We start from the raw sequence: 24,145 nt of genomic DNA, 5'->3' as shown, positions 1-24,145 counted from the left end.
GTTTACATAGTTCAGTGTAGTTTTTGTATTGTTCATGTAGCACCATGGTCCTGAAGAACGTTGTCTCATTTTTACTGTGTACTCTACCAGCAGTTATGGTCGAAATGACAATAAAAAGTGACTTGACTTGACTTATTCTGGGTTCTGTCCCCTTCTTTTCCACTCTTGATTATCACCCGAAATGCCGACCGTTGGTTTCTCTTCATAGATAAAGTCATATAGTCATAGCAAAGTACATCACATAAACAAGACCCTTCAGCCCATCTAGTCTGTACCACACCATTTAAACTGCCTAGGCTTATGGACCTGCACCCAGACCATAGTTGTCCAAACCCCTGCCAACATGTACCTATACAAACTTCTCTTAAACATTGGAATCGAGCCCACATGCACCTCTTGCACTGGCAGCTCATTCCACACTCTTGTGACTCTCTGAGTGAGAGAAGTTTCCCCTCATATTCCCCTTAAACTTTTCACCTTTCATTCTTAACACATGATCTCTAGTTCTAGTCTCACCCAAGCTAAGGAGAAAGAAAAATTTTGATAGGTAAATGTATGAGAGGGGCTTGGAGGGAAAGCACATTATATATATATATAAATATGATATGAATTATTTTGTGGTAGATTTCCATAAGACCATAAGATATAGGAGCAAAATTAGGCCATTTGGCCCATCAAGTCTGCTCCACCATTTCACCATGGCTGATCCAATTTTTCTCTCAGCGCCAGTCTTCTGCCTTTTCCTTGTATCTTTGTGAGTAGAGTTAAGAGACTGCAAGGGTAAAAAAACTATTATGGGAATCAATATAGGCCTCTAAATAGCAGCCAAGATGTGGGATTGAGATTGCAAAGGGAGCTGGAAAAGGCATGTAATAAGGGTAATGTCACAATTGTAATGGGGGACTTCAAAAAGATAATGGAGGATTGGGAAAATCAGGTTGGTGGCAGATCGCAAGAGAGGGAATTTGTTGAGTGCCTATGAGATGGCTTTTTAGAGCAGCTTGTGCTTGAGCCGACTCAGGAAAGGCTATCTTAGATTAGGTGTTGTGTAATAATCCAGATTTTATTAGTCAGCTGAATCTAAATGAACCCCTAGGAGGCAGTGATCATGATGGGATTGAATTCATACTGCAATTTGAGAGGGAGAAACATAACTCCCATGTATCAGTATGGCAATGGAATAAAGGGTATTAAAGAGGCATGAGAGAGGAGCTTGTCCAGGTGGATTGGAGGGGTATACTGGCCGGATTGACAGCAGAACAGAGGTGACTGAAGTTTCTGGGAATAGTTCACAAGGCGCAGGATAAATATGTCACTGAAGAAGCTCTCAAACGGCAGAGCTAGGTAACCATGGCTGACAAGGGAAGTTAAGGATTGCATAAAAGCCAAGGAAACAACATATAAGGAAGCAAAAGTGAGTGAGGAAGTGGGATGATTGGGAAGCTTTTATCATCCTACAAAAGACAACCAAAAAACTATAAGAAGGGAAAAGATGAAATATGAGGGCAAACTAGCTGACAATATAAAGCAGGATACCAAAAGATTTTTTCAGTTATATAAAGAATAAAGGGAGGTGAGAGTTGATATTGAATCACTGGAAAATGATGCTGTTCAGGTGGTAATGGAGGACAAAGAAATGGCAAATGAACTTAATAAGTACTTTGCTTCAGTCTTCACTGTGGAAGACACTAGCAGTCTGCTAGAGGTTTGTGAGTGTTAGGGAGCAGGAATGAGTGTCATTGCTATTACAAAGGAAAAAGTGGTAGACAAACTGAAAGGTCTTAGGGTGGCTAAGTCACCTGGACCAGTTAGACTACATTCCACAGTCCTGCAAGTGGATGCTGAAGAGATAACAGATGCATTGTTCATGATCTATCGCCACAACAGGTCAACGACAGATACAATCTCAATGGCTCTTCACATGGCCTTAGTCCACCTGGACAACACAAACACCTATGTCAGGATGCTGTTCATCGACTACAGATAAGCTTTTAATACCATCATTCCCACAATCCTGATTGAGAAGTTAGAGAACCTGGGCCTCTGTACATCCCTCTGCAATTGGATCCTCGACTTCCTAACCGGAAGACCACAATCTGTGCGGATTGGTGATAACATCTCCTCCTTGCTGACAATCAACATTGGTGCACCTCAGGGGTGTGTGCTTAGCTCTACTCTCTATATACCCATGACTGTGTGGCTAAGCATAGCTCAAATACCATCTATAAATTTGTTGATGATACAACCATTGTTAGTAGAATCTCAGATGGAGATGAGAGGGCATAGAGGAGTGAGATATGCCAACTAGTGGATTGTGTCGCAGCAACAACCTTACACTTAATGTCAGTAAGACAAAAGAACTGATTGTGAACTTTGGGAAGGGTAAGACGAAGGAACCTCGTAAAGAGTCTTTTGTGTCCTTATGCAAAACTCCCAGAAGGTTAATTTACAGATTGAGTATGTTGTAAAGAAGGCAAATGCAATGTTGGCATTTATTTCAAGGGGAATAGAATATAAAAACAAGGAGATATTGCTGAAGCTTTATAAGGTGCTAGTCAGGCTGCACTTGGAGGGTTGTCAACAATTTTGGGTGCCATATCTCAGAAAGGATGTATTGTCATTGGAGAGAGTCCAGAGGTGGTTCATGAGGATGATTCTGGGAATGAAGGGGTTAACATATGAAGTGTGTTTGGAAACTGTGGCCTGTACTCACTGGAACTTAGAAGAATACATGGGGATCTCAGTGAAACCTACAGAGTGTTAAACAGACTAGATAAAGTGGATGTGAAGAGGATGTTTCCTCTGGTGGGGTATCCAGAACTAGCGGGCACAGCTTCAAAATTGAGGGGCGACCTTTTAGAACAGAAGTATAGAAGATATTTTTTAGCCAAAGAGTGGTGAATCTGTGGAATGCTCTGCCACAGTCTGTGGTGGGGACCAAGTACATGGGCATATTCAAAGTGGAAGTTGGTGTATTCCTGAGCGAGGCATCGAGTGATGTGGTGAGAGAGCAGGTGTATGGGGTTGAATGGGATCCAGGATCAGCCACGACAAAATGGCAGAGCAGACTCGATGGGATGAATGACCTAATTCTGCTCCTATGTCTTAAGGTCTTATCCCTTCATGCCCTGACCAATCAATAACCTATCAACCTCTGCCTTAAATATGCATAATGACTTGGCCTCCACAGCTCCATGTGGCAAAGAATTCCACAGATTCACCACTCTCCGGCTAAAGAAACTCCTCCTCACCTCTATTCTAAAAGGACACCCTTCCATTCTGAGGCTCTGTCTTCCGGTCTTAGACTCTCCCACCATAGGAAACAACCTCTCTACATCCACTCTGTTAAGGCCTTTCTCAATTTGATAGGTTTCAATGAGGTCAACCCTCATTGTTCTGAATTCTAGTGAATATGGGCCCAGAGCCATCAATCATTCTTCATATGACAAGCCACTCAACCCTAAAATGATTTTCCTGAACCACCTTTGAACCCTCTCCAGTTTCAGCACATCCTTTTTAAGATAAGGAGCCCAAACCTGCTCACGATACTCTAAATGAGGCCTCAACTGTGCTTTATAAAGTTTCAACACTTCCATCCTTGCTTTTATATTCTAGTCCTCTGGAAATGAATGCACATTCATTTGCCTTCCTCCCCACTAACTCAACCTGCAAATTAACCTTTAGGGAATCCTGTACAATGACTCTCAAGTCATGTTGCACCTCAGTTTTTTGTATTTTCTCTCCATTTAGAAAGTAATCAACCCTTTCATTTCTTCTTCCAAAGTGTGTGACCAGACACTTCCCGACACAGTATTCCATCTGGCATTTCCTTGCCCATTCTCCTAATCTAAGTCATTCTGTAGCCTCTCTACTTCCTCAAAACTACTTGTCCCTCCACGTATCTTCATATCATCTGCAAACTATGCAATAAAGCCATCAATTCCATCATCCAAATCACTGACATATAATGTAAAAAGAAACGGTCTCAACACAGTCCCCTGTGGAACACCACTAGCCACCAGCATCCAGTCAGAAAAGGCTCCCTTTATTCTCACTCTTTCCTGGAATACCACGGGCTCATAGCTTGTTAAGCAGCCTCAAATGTGGCACTTTGTCAAAGGCCTTCTGAAAATCCAAGTACATAACATCAACTGATTCTCCTTAATCTATCCTGCTTGTTACTTCTTCAAGGAACTCCAACAAATTTTTCAGGCAAGATCTTCCCTTGAGGAAACATGCTGACCATGGCCTATTTTATCATGTGTCTACAAATACCCTGAGATCTCATCCTTAATAATCGACTCCAACATCTTCCCAACCACTGAGATCAGACTAACTGGCCTATAGTTTCCTTTTTTCTGCCTCTCTCCCTTCTTGAAGAGTGGAGTGACATTTGCAAATTTCTCATCTTCCAGAATCATTCTAGAATCTAGTGATTCTTGAAAGGTCTCCTCAGCCACCGCTTTCAGAACTCTGGGGTCAACATCATTTGTTCTAGGTGACTTAGCTAGCTTAAGACCTTTCAGTTTCCCAAGAACTTTCTCTCTGGTTATGGTAACTTCACACACTTCATGCCCCCTGACACCTGGAACTTACACCATCCTGCTAGTGTCTTCCACAGTGAAGACTGATACCACACACTTATTCAGTTCATTGGTTATTTCATGGTCCCCCAATTACCACCTCTCCAGCATTGTTTTCCAGTGGTCCAATATCCACCCTCGCCTCTCTTTGACATTTTTAGATAAGGTGTCGGGTACAGTTAGATGGGACAAGGCAGATGGAGTTGGCATGAACCGGATGGGCTGAAGGACCTGTTTCTGTGTTATAGTATTATAAATTTAACACTAACTTCATCAGTTCTTAGTGGCAGAGCCTTATTTATATGATCAAACTACCATCTGTTGGTGTACTTTGGTTTGAAAGGTTTTCTGGTTTTTATCTTGCTGCAGTTACACAGCCAGCAGAACTGTTGCCTCACAATTCCAGTAATCCAGTTCAATCCTGACCTCAGGTGCTTTGTGAAGTGCACGCGTTCTTCCTGTGTTCCAATTTCCTTCCATATCCCAAAGACATACAGGTTAGTGGACTAACTTGACACTGTAAATTATCACTAGTATGTAGGTGAGTGGCAATGCCTGGGCAGTGTTGAAGGGAATAAAAAGGGTTAAGCATAGGATTAATGTAAATGGGTGCTTGATGGTTGGACTTAGTGGACTAAAGAGACTTTCTATGCTGCTTAATTCTATGACTCTATGGATTTAATAGTTCAATACACATAAGCACAACATAAAGTATGTGATTTGTTCTCTAAAAATCCAAGTGAAGGATTTTACAGAATAAAATGTCAGCCATTATTTACAATTTATAAAAAGATACATAACTGAGCGGAACTGCAACATGTAGTCTCAGGCAGTCTGTGAGTGTATGGTTCATGAATATCATTACTAGCAATAATAGTAACGATTCTGCATGTAAAGCTTTTATATCGTGCATTATGACAACATCATTAAATTGTTCTCTCATGCCAGAGTACAGTGTTCTTAAATGAATCAAGGAGAAAGTACCATCTGAAGCTGTATTATCATCACTCCCTTTGGTCTGTTGCAATTAATGGATGAAGTCAGTGTTTTAGAATCATGAAAATTTACAGCACTTATGCCTGTTCTGGTCAGCCAACTAAAAATCAAACTAACATCAGATTAGGGTGTAGAGTTGTTATTTTTCTCAATTTGTGCATCATTAGCATCCCTAGTTGCCCGCAGGGAGTTGGTGTTGAGTCAATTATTACAGTGCTTCTGGTGAACAGTCTGTTGGCTGGCTTTCTAGTCAAAGGGTCTCATACCATTGAATATCATGGGTAAGTGGTCAGGCTCTCTGTTGTTTGCTAGGCACTTCTGTGGCATTTCTATTACCTCATAACTGAATAAAATCTCGATTTTGTGGCACATAGAGACAGTTTGATATTTGTGGAAACTTGAATGGAACTGAACAACGTCCAATCAACAGTGGACATCCCTGTTTCTAACCGGGAAAATAATAAATATAAATTTATTATAAATATAAATATAAATATAATTCACCTTTGAAGCTGCTGAATATAGGAGACTTCCCAAGGAACCCCAGAAAACAAGTCTTGAGACTTGATAATTGATCTCCAACAGCTGAGAGATTGATTTCCAACATTTAGAGAGTTCTCTATGGACATTTACAGCAATTTGTTTTTGGACTAGAACGTTTTCTCTTCGATGCCCATTGATTTCAATTTTACCAGGATTTATTGAAATCTCACTTTGTCAAATGCTGCCTTAATTTCACAGACAAGCAATCTCACATCTACTCTGAGATTTATCCCTTTAGTTCATGTTTGGATTAAAGCTGTAGCAAGATCAGCTACTGAATGGTCCTGGGAAAATTTGTATTGGGCATTGGTGAACAAGTTATTGGCAAGTAGTGTCACTGAATAGCACTGTCAACAGCACCTATTGTCATTTTGTTGATAAATAAGACCAAACTGATAATTGATAATTGGATGCACTGATTTGTTCTATTTTTGTGGCTCGTATGCAACTTAGCAATTGTCATGTGGAGATTACTGTGAAGGAAATCTATGGCTAGAAGCACAGTTAGTTTTGAAGTACACGTCCTCAGTAACACAGCTGGATTGCTTTATGGTCTCACACATTTCTCTGTCTGGAGCTAGACTTTCACTGTTTTTTGGCAGAAGAAAACATTTCTTAACTCCCCTCCAACCTTTCTACTAATTAATAAATTAATGTAGGGTGAAGAGTCTGTTCCTATGCTGTACTCCACTATTGACTCCACTCTGAAGGGAAACAAGTCATCATCTTCTCACTTTTTAAATAACAGTCCTTCAGTACAAAGACTATAATGAAAAATATGAAAAATCCTACACAGCTTCGAAATGTTTCCACTTCTTTTAAAGAACTTGGAATATGTTATACACTGGCTTAGCAATTTAGCCACTCTTAAAAATCCTAGAAACCTTAATAAATCATTATTCCATAATGTTTGTTACTTACATTATTTAATTTTCTTTCTCTTTAAAAATGAATGTCATAATCGTCTTTCTCTTTCTGAAGACAGAATGCAAAACATTTATTTAAAAATAAACATCTATTTTGGAGCCACACATTGTCTCCTGATTTGATCTCTAATTGAACCTACCGTACTTCTTTTGTTCACTTTCTTTTAATACCTGTGAATACTAATAGAATCGCTTTATCCTTACTCTTTATAATTTCTCAGCACTTTCAAGACTCTTCCATATTTTCCACAGTTTTGAACTCTCTAAATTGTATATTATCCTCTCTTTATTGCCTTAACCTAACATTGTATGTAGCTCAAAATCCATGGCATCTAGATTTGGGATTCTGTTTGTTGAGGACGTATTTGACCTAAATTCTCATCAAGCCCTCCATAAATTACTCTTATTTAAGAAGCTGTTTCCAATCCCTTTTTGCTGAATCAAGTACAATTCTGGTAAATTTGACCGTATTCTAATTTAAAGCTGAAATGCATTCTAAAAGCTTAATTCATAGTTAGTGTGTTATTGTAGTTGAAGCGTAAGACAACCAAAATATAATAATTGATATGCATTTGCTTGTGTATGCATATATGTATATCTTACACTTAACAATAGAGCAGTAAATAAAACTGACTACAAAGTTCAGAAATCTTGCTTGCTGTATTCAATTTCTTGTTAGTTCAATTTTGAGAAAGTGGCATTTGCACATGAATTGTTAGATTTAACTCAATGATAGGCCCACCATTGGTCAGAGTTGACCAAGGATATTGTGTCCTAGCTGACTTTGTGATACACAAGCTGGTATGCAAGCCAGGGTAGTAAGATACGGAGAGTAAGCTGTTGCCTATGAAGCAGGCTGCCCCTCTCCACCCAGCTGAAGGCAGAACAGAGACTGATACAGTTCAATACAGGCCAATATACCAAAAGCATCACAGGGGTTCCCAGTCAGTGTTGAACTCAACGTAAGACTGCCTTAGGGACTCCAGCTCTGGGTTTTTCCTCAGGGTTTACTCCCGAAGCCTTTCCCGTGGGTGAAAGGGAGCAGAGGTTTGAGATCAGAGTTTCCCTTCTCCTAGATTAGCTGCCAACCACAGATGATGAGCCCCATCTGCCCATAACAACTGGTTTTAAAGCACTAGTAATCAGCCTTTGCCCTTTGATTTATCAATAGAAACGGTTCCACTGGGCTCACAATAGTTAAACTGCATGTGAAGGTCAGGAGCTGGACTTAGTTGTCAGAGGCTATTTGAAACACACTTTATTAAGAGCATTTAATAGGTAGTCAGCTTATCCCCACTACCTCCCCAGCTATGACAACCTTAAAGAACATGAACCCATTTCTGACTGACTGTTCCATCCAAAGCAGGAACCAATTCCCCAAATGCTGAGTGTTCCATGACTTTTGCAATAGATGTCATTTTCATTTTATAATTATTTACCTTTTCTATTTCTTTTTGTATCCACTCTGGAATAGCCTCTAGCTTTACATGCCATACGGTACAGTTGACTTGTGCAGTTGATTCCTCAGCAGCATCCTAAAATAAAGAACAATTAGATCTAAAAAATAATAAAGATGATTCAAGCCACATCACAATACAGAAGGGGAGAAAATATATACCAAACAGCAGTTTGAAGAATCTATAACATATTATGTCTGTCACATATGTTATATAATTAGGAATGGAACTGGTAATAATTTCTCTCCAAACCCCTCTCCACCTCTGGTTTTGTAAACTAAAGAGGCAGCTGCAAACCCATAAATGTGAAAAGGAACAACTTGAAGACAAAAACATGTTCTAACACGGTGAATGGGGGAGGGAGGGAAGGGAAGAAATGAAATGAAATTAGAAAATGCTTGTCTGCTACAGAGTAGAAATGGACAGCAGTTCTTGAACTGCTGAAAGCAGGACAGAAGAATCAGATACTCCAAGAGCTCAGCAAGATGAGTTAGAAGTAAACATAGAATCTTAAACCATGGAAGGCTGCTGCTTAGCCCATACTATCTATGTTTTTTGTAAAACAGCCAAATTCCACATATAAGCACTCAGTTCTTTGAATGGAGGTCATGAATCTTCAAGTACACATCCTGGTATTGTTTAAATGCAATGAAGACTTATCCTCGATGTTTTTTCTAACAGCAGTTAGCTGGATTACTTGTACTCCCCTTCAGCTGATCTCTGATCCTACTAATAATTATTTTAACTTTATGTTGTCTATTTTTGTGCCACTCTGTTAAAGGAAATACTAGTCTATCCAGACCCTTCATAATTTTTATGTATGTCAATGATGTTTCCCCGTGGTCTTCTCTTCCAAAGGAAACAATGTTAGTTTATCCATTTTTCATTCATAGTTGCAACCAAGCAACTTAACTCTTAATAAAGAAAAACATTCAGTATGCTTTATGAAGCAAATAATGATCTGTCCTGCTATCTTTAAGGGCACATGCACACATCCTGCAACAATTGTCTTTTCCCTCACACCACTCTATTTTTTTCCCCATTTATACGTTAACCAATTGCTTTTTTCACCTTGCCAAATGCCTTTGTGGATTAAACTCCATTTGCCATTTTTTTTGCCCAACTATAATTATTTGGACTATAAGTACTTGGTTTATCCTTTCCTCCCATTTTGAATAATAGTACAACAGCAGCATTCTCCAGCTTGGCACCAGATCTGATTAAGTTGTAGTCAGTATCTTGCACCTTACTTCCCTGCTTTTTTTTAAGACAACCTGGGCTGTATTTAATCTAGTGCTTGGATTTTATCTATTTTCAAAAATAAAATTTTGTTTTAATACTTACTCCTTTACCATACTTATCTTACCTAATATTTTAACACGTTCCTTGGCATCATCTCCCTTCTTCTGACAGAAAGAATCATTAAGAAACTTACCCACATATTCCACCTCTGTCTTTTTAAGTTACCTTTTAGATCCTTAAGTGCTACTCATTCCTTAGTTATTCTCTTGCTCTTTAAGCATTAATAAAAGATCTTTGGCTTGTTTGATTCATTGACAATATCTGTATATTCCCATATGTTTTGTTGCTTTTCTAATTTCTCTGTCATGATTTTAATACTCTTCCAGGCTTTGTGATATGCTCTTTCCCTATTTTGATCTATTGTACCTTGAATGTACTTTGTCATCCAGTGTACTCTTGACTTGGCAACCCCAAGCTTTATCACTGTGGGAATGATTACCATACACACCTTGAGTATCTCCTATTGTTTCAAGAATAATTTGTCTCTAAGTATTTGCTTTCAACCTACTTTTGGTAAATCAATTCATAGCTGAATAAAATTGGCCTTACCCCAATTTAGAAACATTACCCTTATCCCATTACTGTCCTCTTCCATAACTATGTTAAATCTAACTCAATTCTGATAACAAACACAAAGGTGCTAAATTTAATGGATCCTTCCACCTACGCAGCTTCATAAGAAATGAGAGCAGGAGGAGGCCAATTCGCTCTTTAAGTCGGCTTCAATATTCAACAAGGTCATGGTTGATTTCCCACCTCAACAGCATTTATTTGTTCTATCTCCATCAGCCTTTATCCAAAACCCTACTGATTTCAAGCTTGAGTGAAATGAATGGCTGAGGTACAAAAAGGTAGAAAAAAGTCACACAACACTGAAACCTGAATTTCTAGAACTATGTTTATTCCACAAAATTAAGAAATATATCATTTATGTCAGCAAATGATCAAACATGAACAATACCTGCATTTTTGATTTTTGAATCCCCTGTGGAAGGGACAAACTATCAGCGTTCAATACAAATCTTCGACATTTCCAGCAACGTAGTATACCTTCCATTTCTGAATTCTCAGTGGATCCTCACATGTCTGTAAGAGAATGTGCATGAAACAAAGATTAACCTTATTTGTCACATATATATCAAAATATACAGTGAAATGTTACATTTGTATTAATGACCATCACAGTAATTGGTAAAAAAAAATGATATAAAATCCTTATAAAGAAGTGACATACAATTGGAAGATGTAGAATCCTTGTGGGTAGAGTTAAGAAACTGCCATGGTAAAAAGACCCTGATGAGAGTTATATACAGGCCCCTGAACAGTAGGAAGGATGTGGGATACAAATTACATTGGGAGATAGAAATTGCATATAAAAGGGGCAATGTCATGATAGTCATGAGATATTTCAAAATGCAAGTAGATTTGGTGAATGGAATTTGTAGAATGTTTAAGAGATGGATTTTTTAGACAAGATTGTGGTTGAGCCCATTAGGGTAAAGGCAATTCTGGATTGGATGTTGTGTAATTAACCCAATTTGGTTAGGGAGTTTAAGATAAAGGAACCTCCAGTAGGCAGTGATCACAATATGATAGAATTCACCCTGCTTTTTTTTTAACATGTCGTACCAGACAGTCAGCCATTCTTGTCTGGCGCATGGTATCAGGATTGGTCTCCTTTCTGATTAACCGGGTCACAATATGAACGTTCCTGACTCGACCCTTGTTTTTTTTTTTATGAGGCCAAGTGGCTAGCTTGACACTCAACCCGGCACAGATGGAAAGCATGGCAAATCTTTCCTGACAAATCTGAACAAATTCTTTGAGGAAATAACAGGCACGATAGACAAAAAAAGAGTCAGTGAATGTTGTTTACTAGGATTTTCAGAAGGCCTTTGACAAGGCGCCACACATAAGAGGCTGCTTAACTAGATAAGAGCCAATGGTATTACAGGAAAGAAATGGGTATGAATAGAAGATTGGTTCACTGGCAAGAGGTAAAGAGTGGGAATAAAGGTGGTGTTTTCTGGTTGGCTGCCAGTGACGTGGTGTTCTGCAGGGTGTGTGTTGGGACCGCTTCTTTTCACATTAAATGTTAATCGTATGGATGGCGGAACTGATTACTTTGTGGTCAAGTCTGCGGATGATATGAAGATAGGTGGAGGGGCAGGTAGTGTTGAGGAAGCAGGGAGCCTACAGATGGACGTACATAGATTGGGAAAATGGGCAAGAATGTGGCAGATGGAATATAATGTAGGGAAGTGTATGGCCAGGCACTTTGGTAAAAGGAATAAAGGCATGGACTATTTTCTAAGTGGGCAGAAAATTCAAAAATCGGAGGTGCAAAGTTACTTGGGAGTCCTTGTGCAGAATTCCCTAAAAGTTAACTTGCAGGTTGAGTCGGTGGTAAAGAAAGTAAGTGCAATGTTAGCATCCATTCTAAGAGGACTGGAATATAAAAGCAGTGATGTAACGCTGAGGCTTTATAAGGCATTAGTCAGAATGCACTTGCAGTATTTAGGCCCTTATTTAAAAAAAAGATGTGCTGGCATTGGAGAGGGTCCAGAGGAGGTTAATGAGTATGAACCCAGGAATTAAAGGGTTAATGTATGAGGAACATTTGATGGCTCAGGGCCTGTACTCACTGGAGTTTAGAAAAATGAGGAGTGATCGCATTGAAACCTATTGAATATTGAAATGCCCAGATAAAGTGGATATGAAGAGGATGTTTCCTGTAGGGGGAGAATCTAGGACCAGAGAGTACAACCTCAGAATAGAGATAAGGGGCATGAGGAGGGTAGGGAAGCTGGGGAAGTCAGTGCCACAGACGGTGTGGAGACCAAGTCACTGGGTATATTTAAAGTGGAGATTGATAGGTTGTTGATTAGTCAGGGTGTCAAAGATTACAGGGAGGAGAATAGTGTGAAGAGGGATAATAAATCAACCGTGATGGTATGACAGAGCAGACTCGATGGACCGAATGGCAGAATTCTGCTCCTATGTCCTGTGGTCAGATAGTCCGAGCATGTGTTGCAGGCAGCCTACAAGTGTCGCCATACTTCCAGCACCAACGTAACCGGCCCACAATTTACTAACCCTAACCCAGGTGTCTTTGGAACGTGGGAGGACACCGGAGCACCCGGAGGAATCTCACCAATCACAGGGAGAACATACAAACTCCTTACAGACATCAGCAGGAACAGAACTCTGATCTTCTAATCATTAGCACTCTAAAGTGTTACGCTAACAATTACGCTACTGTGCTGTACCATACAAGTAATAGTCGTTAAAAGCAATTAAAAAGCAGAGCTTAAATTGAAACTTGCAAATATGAAAAACCCTGAGCTGCATTAAACCAAATCAGAACACTAATTCTGATGAAAACATACATATTTGAAATGCCTGAAAAATGCTAATACATATTGTTGGAATTTATGAGACATTCCTAGTACCAGTAAAGTCGGCTAAAGTGAAAAAAAAATTGTGAACTACAAGTTACGTACACTTGGAATTCATATTTTGCAGAACATTTATGATTAACAATATGTGACTTGGTACATCTAAGAGGCTTACTTTTGCTACAATGTACATTATGCTACAAGCCACATTATGTTACTGCAGTCAAAAATCACTGGGAAAGCCATTATTTAAAGCAGTGTGGCTTTAAAAAAAACTCTAATGTCAGGAATAAGCTCAAAATAACTTTGAAAACAAAAATGGAATATATAATACTCTTTTACACCCCACAACTCTCACTATCGACTCTATTATATTCTCAACACATCAACGTATCATAAAATTCAGAACTTAATTATTTTCAGTATTTACTGTCTGTCCATGGAAAGAGCAATTATTAAACATGAATTCATCCTTACTATGCTAATAATCTGGACCTAGTCCATTGCAGCATTTTTCCATTGTTAACAGTGGTTTCACCAATATCCCTGGCACAGTTTCAAAGGCTTTAAAAAAAAAGATAAAATTAATTATTGGCAGTTCCAACTCAGCATTATTTGGATCCCTCATGTCAAGTTGCTATGTTTCAGAAACAGCAGGTGCTAGTAGTTCAATTTCCCACATTAACAGCACCTTTCTTCATAGCTCTTATCTTGGCAAAATAGTCCTAAACATGTTACGCCATAATAAGATCTCCATTCTTTCAGCTGCTTGGGGTTTAGCAAGAATTGGCAGAGCCCTTTCAGGGGCAGAGGGACCTACACAGTCTGCTTAAGAACAATACGTAAAGGAGGCAGCCTCCTTCTCCCATAGGAGCTCACAGCAGGATATTGCTAAGGAAATGACCGTAGAAGGCATGAGCGCACTTTACGAATACCTGCATTTTTAGAGGGTCCCTACCCACTTTGCCTGTAAAGCTCTGCTGCTCACTGCTGCATTACAGAAGTCATAACAAGTGTCACAAACAGTATATCTTAGCAGAAATGGGTTGTAAGGATCTGAAAGCAAGATTTATGACAGTGAAGAGGACTTAACCTCTCAGTACACTACAGGCACAACTTGGTCACGTCGAGTTTATTGTCATGTCACAAACATGGTGAGGTACAGGTACAATAAAAACTTGCTTTCAGCAACTTCACAGGCATATAGGTTCAGACAACAACACAAAACCTAAATATACAAGACAATGTAGAGAAAAAAATGACTAATTTAAAAAAAAGACATTAATGCAAGAAAAACACAATCAGAGAAAAGTTCATAATCGTGTAAGAGGTAGTCTATAGTGTTCCATTGCTCAGGCAGAGTTAGGATTGTGCAGGTCAGCTCATTCTGGTTTCCCCATTCCTTTCTAGTCCCGATTAAGAGACTCCGCCTGAAATGTCGACTGCTTATTCCCCTGATGCTGATTGAGTTTCAACCTCCTGGGAGTGCGCATCATGATCCCAGCACATATCCTACACAGTCAGGAAAGCTCACCAACTCTTCATTCTGAGGATGCTGAAGAGAGCCGGACTTCGCACATCCATACTCACATCATTCCACAGATATGGAGTGGAGAACATCCTAACAAGCTACATGACTGCGTGGCATGAAAACTGCACTGCGGTGGACAGGAAGGCTCTAGAATGGGTAGATAAAACTGCCCAAACCATCACCGGCACCATCATCATGGACATATGTACAGAAAGGTGCCGGACAAGGGCCAGTAACATCATGAAGGATCCCACAAATCTCTCTCATGATCTGTTTGGCCCAATCCCATCAGGGAGGAAGGCTATGCAGCATCTACACCAGGACCACTAGACTCAGAAGTAGTTACTTTCCCCAAGCAGTAAGGATGATCAACACCTCCACCCACTAAGTCCACCACTACCTTAGTATTTCCTGTCAGTCAGCGTATGTACAGCCTTGTGTCACTTTATTGTCATACAATCAGTTTATGTATATAAGCTATCTTATGTACTTTTATTTTGTGTTTTTTTAATTATTATTGTGTTCTTTATTTATTTTTATTTAAAGATACAGCACGACTTAGGCCCTTCTGGCCATTCAAGCTACACTACCAGCAACCCTCATTTAACTCTAGCCTAATCATGGGACAATTTACAATGACCAATTAACCTACTAACCTGTACATCTTTAGGCAGTGGGAGGAAACCCATGCATTCCATAGGGAGGACATACGAACTCCTTACAGTGTATGTCTGGATTGAACTCTGAACTCCAACATCCTGATCTGTAATAGCATCGCACTAACCAACCACTACACTACCATGGCACCCTATTTATCTTTAGTGTATCATTTTGTGCTGCTTCAGATCGGGAGTAACAATTATTTTGTTCTTCTTACACTTGTGTTCTGGAAATGACATTGAACAATCTTGAATCTTGAGTTCCTGCATATGAATTGCTCTGGATTTCCAGCATCTGCAGAACCACATGAGGTTACAGTTCAAGAATCCGATATGTTGTAGTAAAGTAGCTTCGATACCTCCTGCCTGATAGTAGCAGTGATAAGAGGGCATAACCTCGATGACTGCGATGTTTGATGATAGATGCCACCTTCTCGAAACAGCACCTCCTATAGATGCTGTCAGTGATGGAGAGGGCTGTGTCCACTACTCTCTGCAGCTGCTTGTGTTCCTGAGCACTGGAATTGATGTACCAGTCGATGATGCAACCAGTCAGAATACTTTCAACAATGCAACTGTAGAAATCTGTTAAGAGCATTTGATAATATGCCAAATCTTCTTAAGCTTCTAAGGAAGTAGAGGCACTGGCACGCCTTCTCATAATTACATCTGATTGCTGGACCCAGAACAGCAGATCCGAATGTTAACACCCAGGAATTTGAAGCTGCTTACTCTCTCCACATCCAAGCCTACAAACAAAGTTGGCACAGAGTCACCCAACTTCCCCTTTCTGAAGACAACATTCAGCTTCTTAGTTTTATTAACAATAAACGTGAGGTTGTTATTGCAGCACCACCAAAACAGATGTTGAAGCAGTCTTGATGAAGGATCTTGGCCTAAAACATCGACAGATTTCCACAGATACTGCCTGACCTTCTGAGTTCCTCCAGTATTTTGTGTGTGTTCAACCAGATGCTTGTTTGCTAACAAATGCGTGTGCAGTACAGGTGACATTTTTTCCCTCAGGTAATGATGGAAAAGCCTCCAAATGGCGCACCCAGGCACCTGCTAACATTATCTTGATGTTAATCACCTGCATTGATTGTTGTGGTAAACTGAGAAATGTACTGTGCCCTGAACCTACACATTGCTTTGGTATACAGTACATTCCTGCTGTTAATGGCACCTCATAACTCTCCAGCTGTCATGTGAGTTTGCCCACTTTGTTGCCATGGCGACAAGGCAGCATAGCAGTTAGCACAATGCTATTACAACTCAGGTTGTTGGATTTCAGAGTTCAATTCTGGCGCCGTCTGTAAGGAGTTTGTACATTCTCCCCGTGACCGCGTGTGTCTCCACCGGATGCCCCAGTTTCTTCCCACAGTCCGTGGACATACCAGTTGTAGGTTAATTGGTCATTGTAAATTGTCCTATGATTAGGCGGTAGCTCATTGGGCTGAAAGGGCATGTTGCTCCCCGCATCTCTAAATAAATAAATAAAAATCTGATCTGTCAGTTACGTCCTTCAGAACTCACTCAGTAGTAGCACAAATAGTGAAGATAAGGAAGTCCTCCACTCTCTGTTCCTGCTAATTTCCCTGTTCTTACACGAGTGCTAAACAAGGACCAGCAGAAGGAGGATAGTATATGACTATCAGAAGGAGGTCTAACTGATGCCAAGAAACTTCAGCGATTTACAAGATCAACGCTGAGGTATCCCTTGACTACCTCCTCCCACTGGTTAATCACTGAAGTGCTCCCTCTGATGATTCTATTCTGTCAGAAAGACAGAATGTACGGAGGATTTGTGACTGAGGAAACTGGAACATTTTGGCAGATGTCTTTCTCAGTATTTTAGTCATTTCTGATCTGATAAATATAGAAACTCGTTTTTCTGGCAGGATATCTGCAGGCATTTCTAATCACTTAACTTTCTGAGGACACCTGCTGAAACAATCTGGGGTGTGTGGTGACTAAAATCCCAGCCTGGGTCACACTAATTAACCTTTGACAACATCTTGAACAGCACCTGCCAGTGACTACAGCAGAGATGTGCTTGACCATTTAACTAACATTCAATCTGGGCCTTCAGTCAGGTTAAAAGCTGTTTATCATTCTTTCATTTCTCTCTCTCTCTCACTTTCTCCCCACACACCCCATTGAACAGCACCAATTGTGAACCAGCTGAAAATCTTGCTAGAAAACAATTTTGGCAGGTCCTGTTGGGGGTCTCGACCTGAAACATTGACTGTACTCTTTTCCATGGATGCTGCCTGGTCTGCCGAGTTCCTCCAGCACTTTGTGTGTGTTTCTTGGCAGTTATACTGATTTTGACTTCCTTTGAGTGAGGAAATGCCAAAAGAAATAGCATTAAGGTAAATGTTGCAAAAGCATACATCTTATTAAGTTACCGAGAAGTATGTGTGAAATTGGTCTATGTCATGTTAATATGATGTTTTGAGGCACTGCACAGGCACAGAGCACGGGGTTCAGATAAAATTTTCTCAGGGACAAGAATGAATTCTTGACTTCCAGTGACACCATGATTTAGTATTGACCTGCCTCGCATTCCCTCCCTCGAAACTTGAGGAATAATAGCTGTTAAGTTACTTTTGTCCATCTATGAAAGATATTTTTGCTAAGTAAAGAGTAGAGGAACACGAATACGGCGTCTCAGACTTCAAAACACATTGAAAAACAAGAAATACAAAGAGAAAGCAAAGACTAAAAGATATAGCTAGTGCCAGAACAGGCCGAAGCTAGCAAAGACAATGAGGGAGAAAGATATGGCCGTGATACTACGTGAGTTGAAAGAGCTGAGAAAAGAAAATCAAGAGTCATTTTCAGACACCAAGGCGTCCCTATCCAGACTGGAGACCTCGGTGACAGACCTGAAGGAATGACTGGATCTACTCGAGCACAAATCTCTGAGTGTAAGTCTTGAATTAGTGTTAACGAGGATGCACGGTTCCGGCATGAGAGAGCACTTAAATACCTGTTGAAGTGAGAAGCCGCTCTTACTGCAGCTTGCGATGTTCTCCAGAACCGCTTACAAAGAAATAACTTAAGAATCTATCAGATACCTGAGGGTAGTGAGAAAGGAGACATGGTGCGGTTTGTCAAACAGTTAATTGAAACGATGCTTCGGCTGCCAGAGGACTTAAATATACATATTGAGAGAGCCCATCGATCTCTGATCAGAGAGCTGGCGTCCTCTGCACCACCGCGCTCCATCATTGTGCGTTTCTTGGATTATACAGAAAAAAGAGGCAGTACTGCGTCAAGCATGGGCTCATATACAAGTTGTGTTTCAAGGCAGAGTCATCTATTTTGATCAGGAATAGTCTCCCGAGGTCCAGAAAAGAAGAGCAAAAGTCCGCGCCGGATCAAACAGCTAAAGGAGAAAGGGATGGAAGCAAGTTGTCGCTTCCCAGCGCAGCTGAGAATAAACTTGGATGCTGGAGTGAGGACCTTTCCTTCCTTGATTGAAGCTTTACCTGCACTGGACAACCTGGGCATCTCCGTGCCGGTGAGTGGGAGGGAGAAGCTGGAGCAGCGACTCATCAGCGAGGTATGGCAGGTGCAGCGGAGGGGGTGAGGAGGAGGGAGCGCTGCGCTGTTGGAGGCAGACATGAGAGCTTTCCTGACATAAGACAAGACGATTACATTTTTTTTTCAAAGCAGGAGGTATTATAAACGCTGTCTTTTTTGGACTGATTAATAATTTCTGGGTGTAAGTAATATTTAACTGTCTTTGCCAACATGTACAGCTATTTACCAGCGTAACTGACATATTTTGATATACAATGTAGTTTCATGGGGGGAGGAGGGTGAGTTAAATTTTGTTAAGCAGACAGAGAAGGAAAAGGAATCATCAAGTGAGGGAAACAACTCAACCAAGGGATATATTTTCTCTCTGGTTTGTAGCTATGACAGCACTGTGTGCATGTTCCCTAGAGAGAAGCAGGTGTCATTACTCTCTGCCTAATTATCATCAGGGGGTGGTCTTGATAAGGGAAAAAGCAGTCATAATAATTTGTTTTATCAGGAATTTTAAAAGACCATCTGGGTTTTTGGAAGTGTTGTTTGGTTTTGTTGTGTTTTGTGGGTTATATTCTTTTGAAAATAGTTCTCTAGGCATTGGCAGGTCTTCACAAGTTTTTCAGTTATTATACTATAAAAATGCTGGGTTTGGGTGAAGGTGGGAGGGGGTGGTGATGTAGTAAGAGATATTGTATCATGGCCACTTTGAACATAATTAGTTATAATATTAATGGAATCATCACCCCATTAAAAGGAAAAAAATATTGGCTCAAGTTGAAAAAACTTAATTGCTCTATAGCCCTATTACAAGAAACACATTTAGGAAACATGGAACACAAAAAATTAAAAAGAGAATGGGTAGATCAAGTCTATTATTCATATTGCCCTAATAGTAGAAAGAAAGGAGTTGCAATATTAATTCACAGATCAGTTTATTACGTGGTGGAAAAAGAGGTTAAAGACAAGCAGTGTAGATATGTGTTCGCTTTGGGCTTGATGGGAGGTGAACTATCATGAGCATCTATGCACCGAATGAAGATAACCCCACCTTTTTCAAAGAAGTAGCTTGATTACTTGCCCAGGAAGCTAGAGGCACTGTTATAGTTGGAGGAGACTTTAATTGTATTCTTAATAGGAGTCTGGATAAATTACCTGGGAATGGGGAACCCCTGAGCAAGAAGTCTAAAACAGTAAAAATTATGTTGGATGAGCTTGGGCTAGTTGCTGGCTGGAGAGCATTGAATCCAGGTGCCAGAGATTTTAGTCATATATCAAGAGCCCATGGCTCATATTCAAGAATTGACCTTATTTGCATCCAAAAGAAGAATCTACATCAGGTGAAGGAATGTGTTATTGAACCCATTAGATTGTCAGATCATGCTCCTGTTAGACTTGTACTGAAAGTAAGCTTTAGGCAGCACTTCAGATATTGGAGGCTCAATGTTTCCATGTTGATGGACCCCTCTCCCTATAATCAACTAGAACATTGCATTGATGAATATTTGGTGACAAATGACAGTGGCGAGGTTTCACCCGCGATACTGTGGGAAGGTGCAAAAGCTGTGATTAGGGGAAAATGTATTGATTTGGCTGTTCAAATGAAAAAATGCCAAAACGAAAAATATAATCAGTTACAAAGTGAAATAAAAACATTAGAACAAAGGCACAAATTAACACTGAACAAGGATGATTGGAAAACCCTACAAAAGTGTAGGGATGCCTTGAATGAGTTGCTCACATATAAAGCAGAAGGAGCACTTAGATACACAAATCAAAAATATTATGAGATGGGGAACCCAGCCAACCATCTGTTAGCATTTCAGTTGAGAAAGGCACAATCTAACAGAAGAGTTGTACCAAAAATTAGACATCCTTTAACTTTCTCCAAGGTATCGAACCCAAACGATGTAGCAGAGGCATTTAGGGCCTGCTATAAAGGTCTGTATGATTCTTCGGATCCACCACAAAATAAAGGCAAGCTGGATGAAAATTTCAGAGACATCTGTACAAACAAACTTTCAGAAAGTGAGATTGTTTCACTGACACAACCAATCTCAGAACTAGAAATAAAAGATGTTATTAAAACATTAAAAAATAATAAATCTCTGGGTACGGATGGATTTTTATAAGATGGGTGAGTTTTATAAGATACTTACAACAGAGCTTACTTCAGTTTTATGTAAAGTTTTTAATTATGCTCTGCATGAACATGATCCCCTGGAGAGCTGGTCAGAGGCAATCATATCAGTAATCTACAAGGATGGAAAGGACCCTATAGCATGTAGTTCATACAGACCAATCAGCCTGCTTGGTACTGATGTGAAGATTCTTTGTTCTATTTTAGCAAAGAGACTACAGAAATATATAGGAAAATAGATTAATCTAGATCAAACTGGATTTATTCCAGGCCACCAGGGAGCAAATAATGTTAGAAGAGCTTGAAATATCCAGTCTTAAGACTATAGACACAGAGATCCATTCACCCTTCAAAGCTTCTTAGCTTAGATGCCGAGAAGGCATTTGATAGGGTGGATTGGATATACTTGGACTATACCTTAGAATAAATGGGTTTTAATGCAACATTTCAAAGTTGGATGAAGACGCTGAATAAAGATCCAGTTTTGAGGGTTAGAGTAAATGGATACTGTTCCAATTTCTTCAGGCTCAAAAGGGGAACCAGACAGGGGAGTCCCCTATCCCCGATATCATTTGCCTTAAGCATCGAACCACTGGCTGAGTTAATAAGACAAAATGAACAAATTGAGGGTATAACAAATAAAGGAGGTATAACCCATAAGATAGCTTTATTTGCAGATGACATTCTTCTCTTTATAAAGAATCCTCTTTCATCAGTTCCCCCGCTTATACAAAGTTTGAGGAGCTATGGAGAGGTCTCTGGATACAAAGTTAACAAAGCAAAATCTGAAGCTATGATGATTACAGGGACCTGGCCAAGCCAGCTGGATGATGAAGTGACTTCACGTTGGCCAAAACAGGGCTTTAGATATTTGGGGGTTTGTTTAACTCACAGTTCCCCACAGCTCTTTGCAGCCAATTATGTTAAACTTATTAATCAAGTGAGGAGAGATCTTGAACATTGGGAGATGCTTCCTTTATCACTGATAGGTAGAGTAGAAGTGATCAGGATGAATATTTTGCCCAGGCTTCTTTTTCTTTTCAGTGCTCTACCCATAATAGTTCCTGTATCTACTTTTAAAATGTTGGATAGACTCATCAGTAGGTTTATATGGCAGAAAAAGAGGCCCAGGGTGAGACTAAAAGTGTTATACTCAAGTAAAAAACAGGGAAGTTTAGCTTTACCTCATTTAAAGGCCTATTATTGGGCTGCCCAATTAAGAGCAATTGTGTCATGGATCAGAGAAGACGTGGATTCAAGATGGGTTCACATAGAGCAAAATTCAATTGGCGAGTTATCTTTAGCAGCTCTTCCCTTTTTAAATCCAAACGTGTGGAAGAATGTTGGGATTCAGAATGAATGGGTTAACTATACATTGAAAGTATAGGATAAAATTAGGAAAAAATTAGATCTTCCAAGGACTATATAAAGGGCAACCAGAATTGTATTAATTTCAGATTTTATTCCAGCAAGACTGGATTCGGGTGGGTGCAAAGAGGCCTGGTTCTTGTGGACCAAATGTTTAATGGTGAGGCGCTCAAATCTTTCTCCCAACTCCAAACTGAATTCAACCTTGTATCAAATGACTTTTATAGATTCCTCCAAATTAGACATTACCTTACATCACACAAAGAATGGAACAATCTTAAAATACAGCCAAATAACTTGGAAAAATTTTGGATAGAGATCATCATGGGTAGGACGCAATCCCAGAAAATTGTATCTTGTATATATATATTTTAAAAAAACCTGGATACAATGGATGACACATTAGATGTTAAACATAAGTGGGAATTGGAAGTAAATACCATAATAGAAGAGGAAGAGTGGGAGAGATCTTGGGAGTCATGGCATAAATGCTTCAATAGTTCCAATTGGGGGGAATTTGCTTGGAAAATAAGGATGAGGTACTTTAAAACCCTGTTAGTAATATCATTATATGCAGAAAAAAACAGCAGACTTTGCAGGAGAGGTTGTGGCCTAGTGGGAGATTTTGCACATATATTCTGGGACTGTCCCAAATTAAGGGAATTTTGGTACAAGGTCACTGAGGAAATAAGAAGGATTTTAAATACAAGTATACCCTTTGAACCTAGTCACTTAATTTTAGGCAACCTCCCGCAATCTGCATTAGAGAAGAATAAACTATACATGTTAAGAGTCTTGATTCTGATTGCTCATAAAATGTTAACTGTTAACTGGCTTAAATCTCACTCACCCACTCTAGAACAATAGATACAGAGACTGAAAGAAGTGAACTGTATGGAAAATATCACTGCAAGTTTACAGCTGAAAATGGACTCTTACTTGGAATGATGGAGCTCTGTTATAGTGCATTGCTATAAGATCACTCGTCTTTATTGGTTCCTTAAAAAAGGGTCAAATGTACTTTGACTCAGGACTCAGTTATTTTTGGAGGTGCCTCATACAGTGCCAACTCCTGCACTCAGTCTTTCAGCGGGTTTGATTTGTTTTCAAGTAACCGCTGCAGTATTTTGTCAATTAACAAAGTTATACCACGAAAACACCAGTCTACGGCAAAAGACTGCCACGCATCGGTTGACAAAACTGGCATCTCAACGCTGAGAAGCCCAAGCAGCTTGCAGTAGGATTATCTACGGCCTTTTGTTGATTCATATTGTGCATTTCTAGTTTGAACACAGTCCTGAATGGTCAGCACTGCCAGTCCAATGGGGACCACTGCTATTTGCCTGAGAGTGCATTCCTTTTTTTAATTGAGTGCTGAAGCATTGTCCCGATTGCTAACATTTGATTGTTCCTTGGCCTGGTTTAAGCACTGTGGATGTGTGAACAGTTTGTTTGTTGCCTACGTTTATTGAAAGGAATATCACTGGTACATTTTGTGAATGTGCTGTAGGAGAATAAAGTTAATTGCGAGTGGTGCAATAATGGTTGATCCAAATATGTTACATTGAAGGTCATGGTGCTGCAACAAATATAACAGAGTGAATGGAAGCATGGAACTGTTGTCAGCGACTCTGCAGTGAAAGCCGTGAAAGAATCAGACACAGCAGTGAGTAGTGCCCTGGTGTCCAATGGGCTTACAGGG

At 39.8% G+C, this 24,145-nt stretch overlaps 1 protein-coding gene across 1 annotated transcript in view; it reads right to left on the bottom strand.

Annotated features, from left to right (window-relative positions):
• rnf180a (ring finger protein 180a) overlaps window positions 1–24,145 on the bottom strand; it is a 143,310-nt gene that overhangs the window by 92,859 nt on the left and 26,306 nt on the right. The window contains exons 4-5 of the mRNA XM_073064515.1: window positions 10,769–10,893; window positions 8,488–8,583 (exon numbers count right to left, since the gene is read on the bottom strand). Of these exons, the coding sequence (XP_072920616.1) occupies window positions 8,488–8,583; window positions 10,769–10,864 (192 nt within the window). The 5' untranslated portion in view covers window positions 10,865–10,893. The remainder of the gene's footprint in view (window positions 1–8,487; window positions 8,584–10,768; window positions 10,894–24,145) is intronic.

Source organism: Hemitrygon akajei, chromosome 13, assembly GCF_048418815.1.
Source record: "Hemitrygon akajei chromosome 13, sHemAka1.3, whole genome shotgun sequence".
NCBI lineage: Eukaryota > Metazoa > Chordata > Chondrichthyes > Myliobatiformes > Dasyatidae > Hemitrygon > Hemitrygon akajei.
This window is presented reverse-complemented; position numbering and strand designations above follow the sequence as displayed.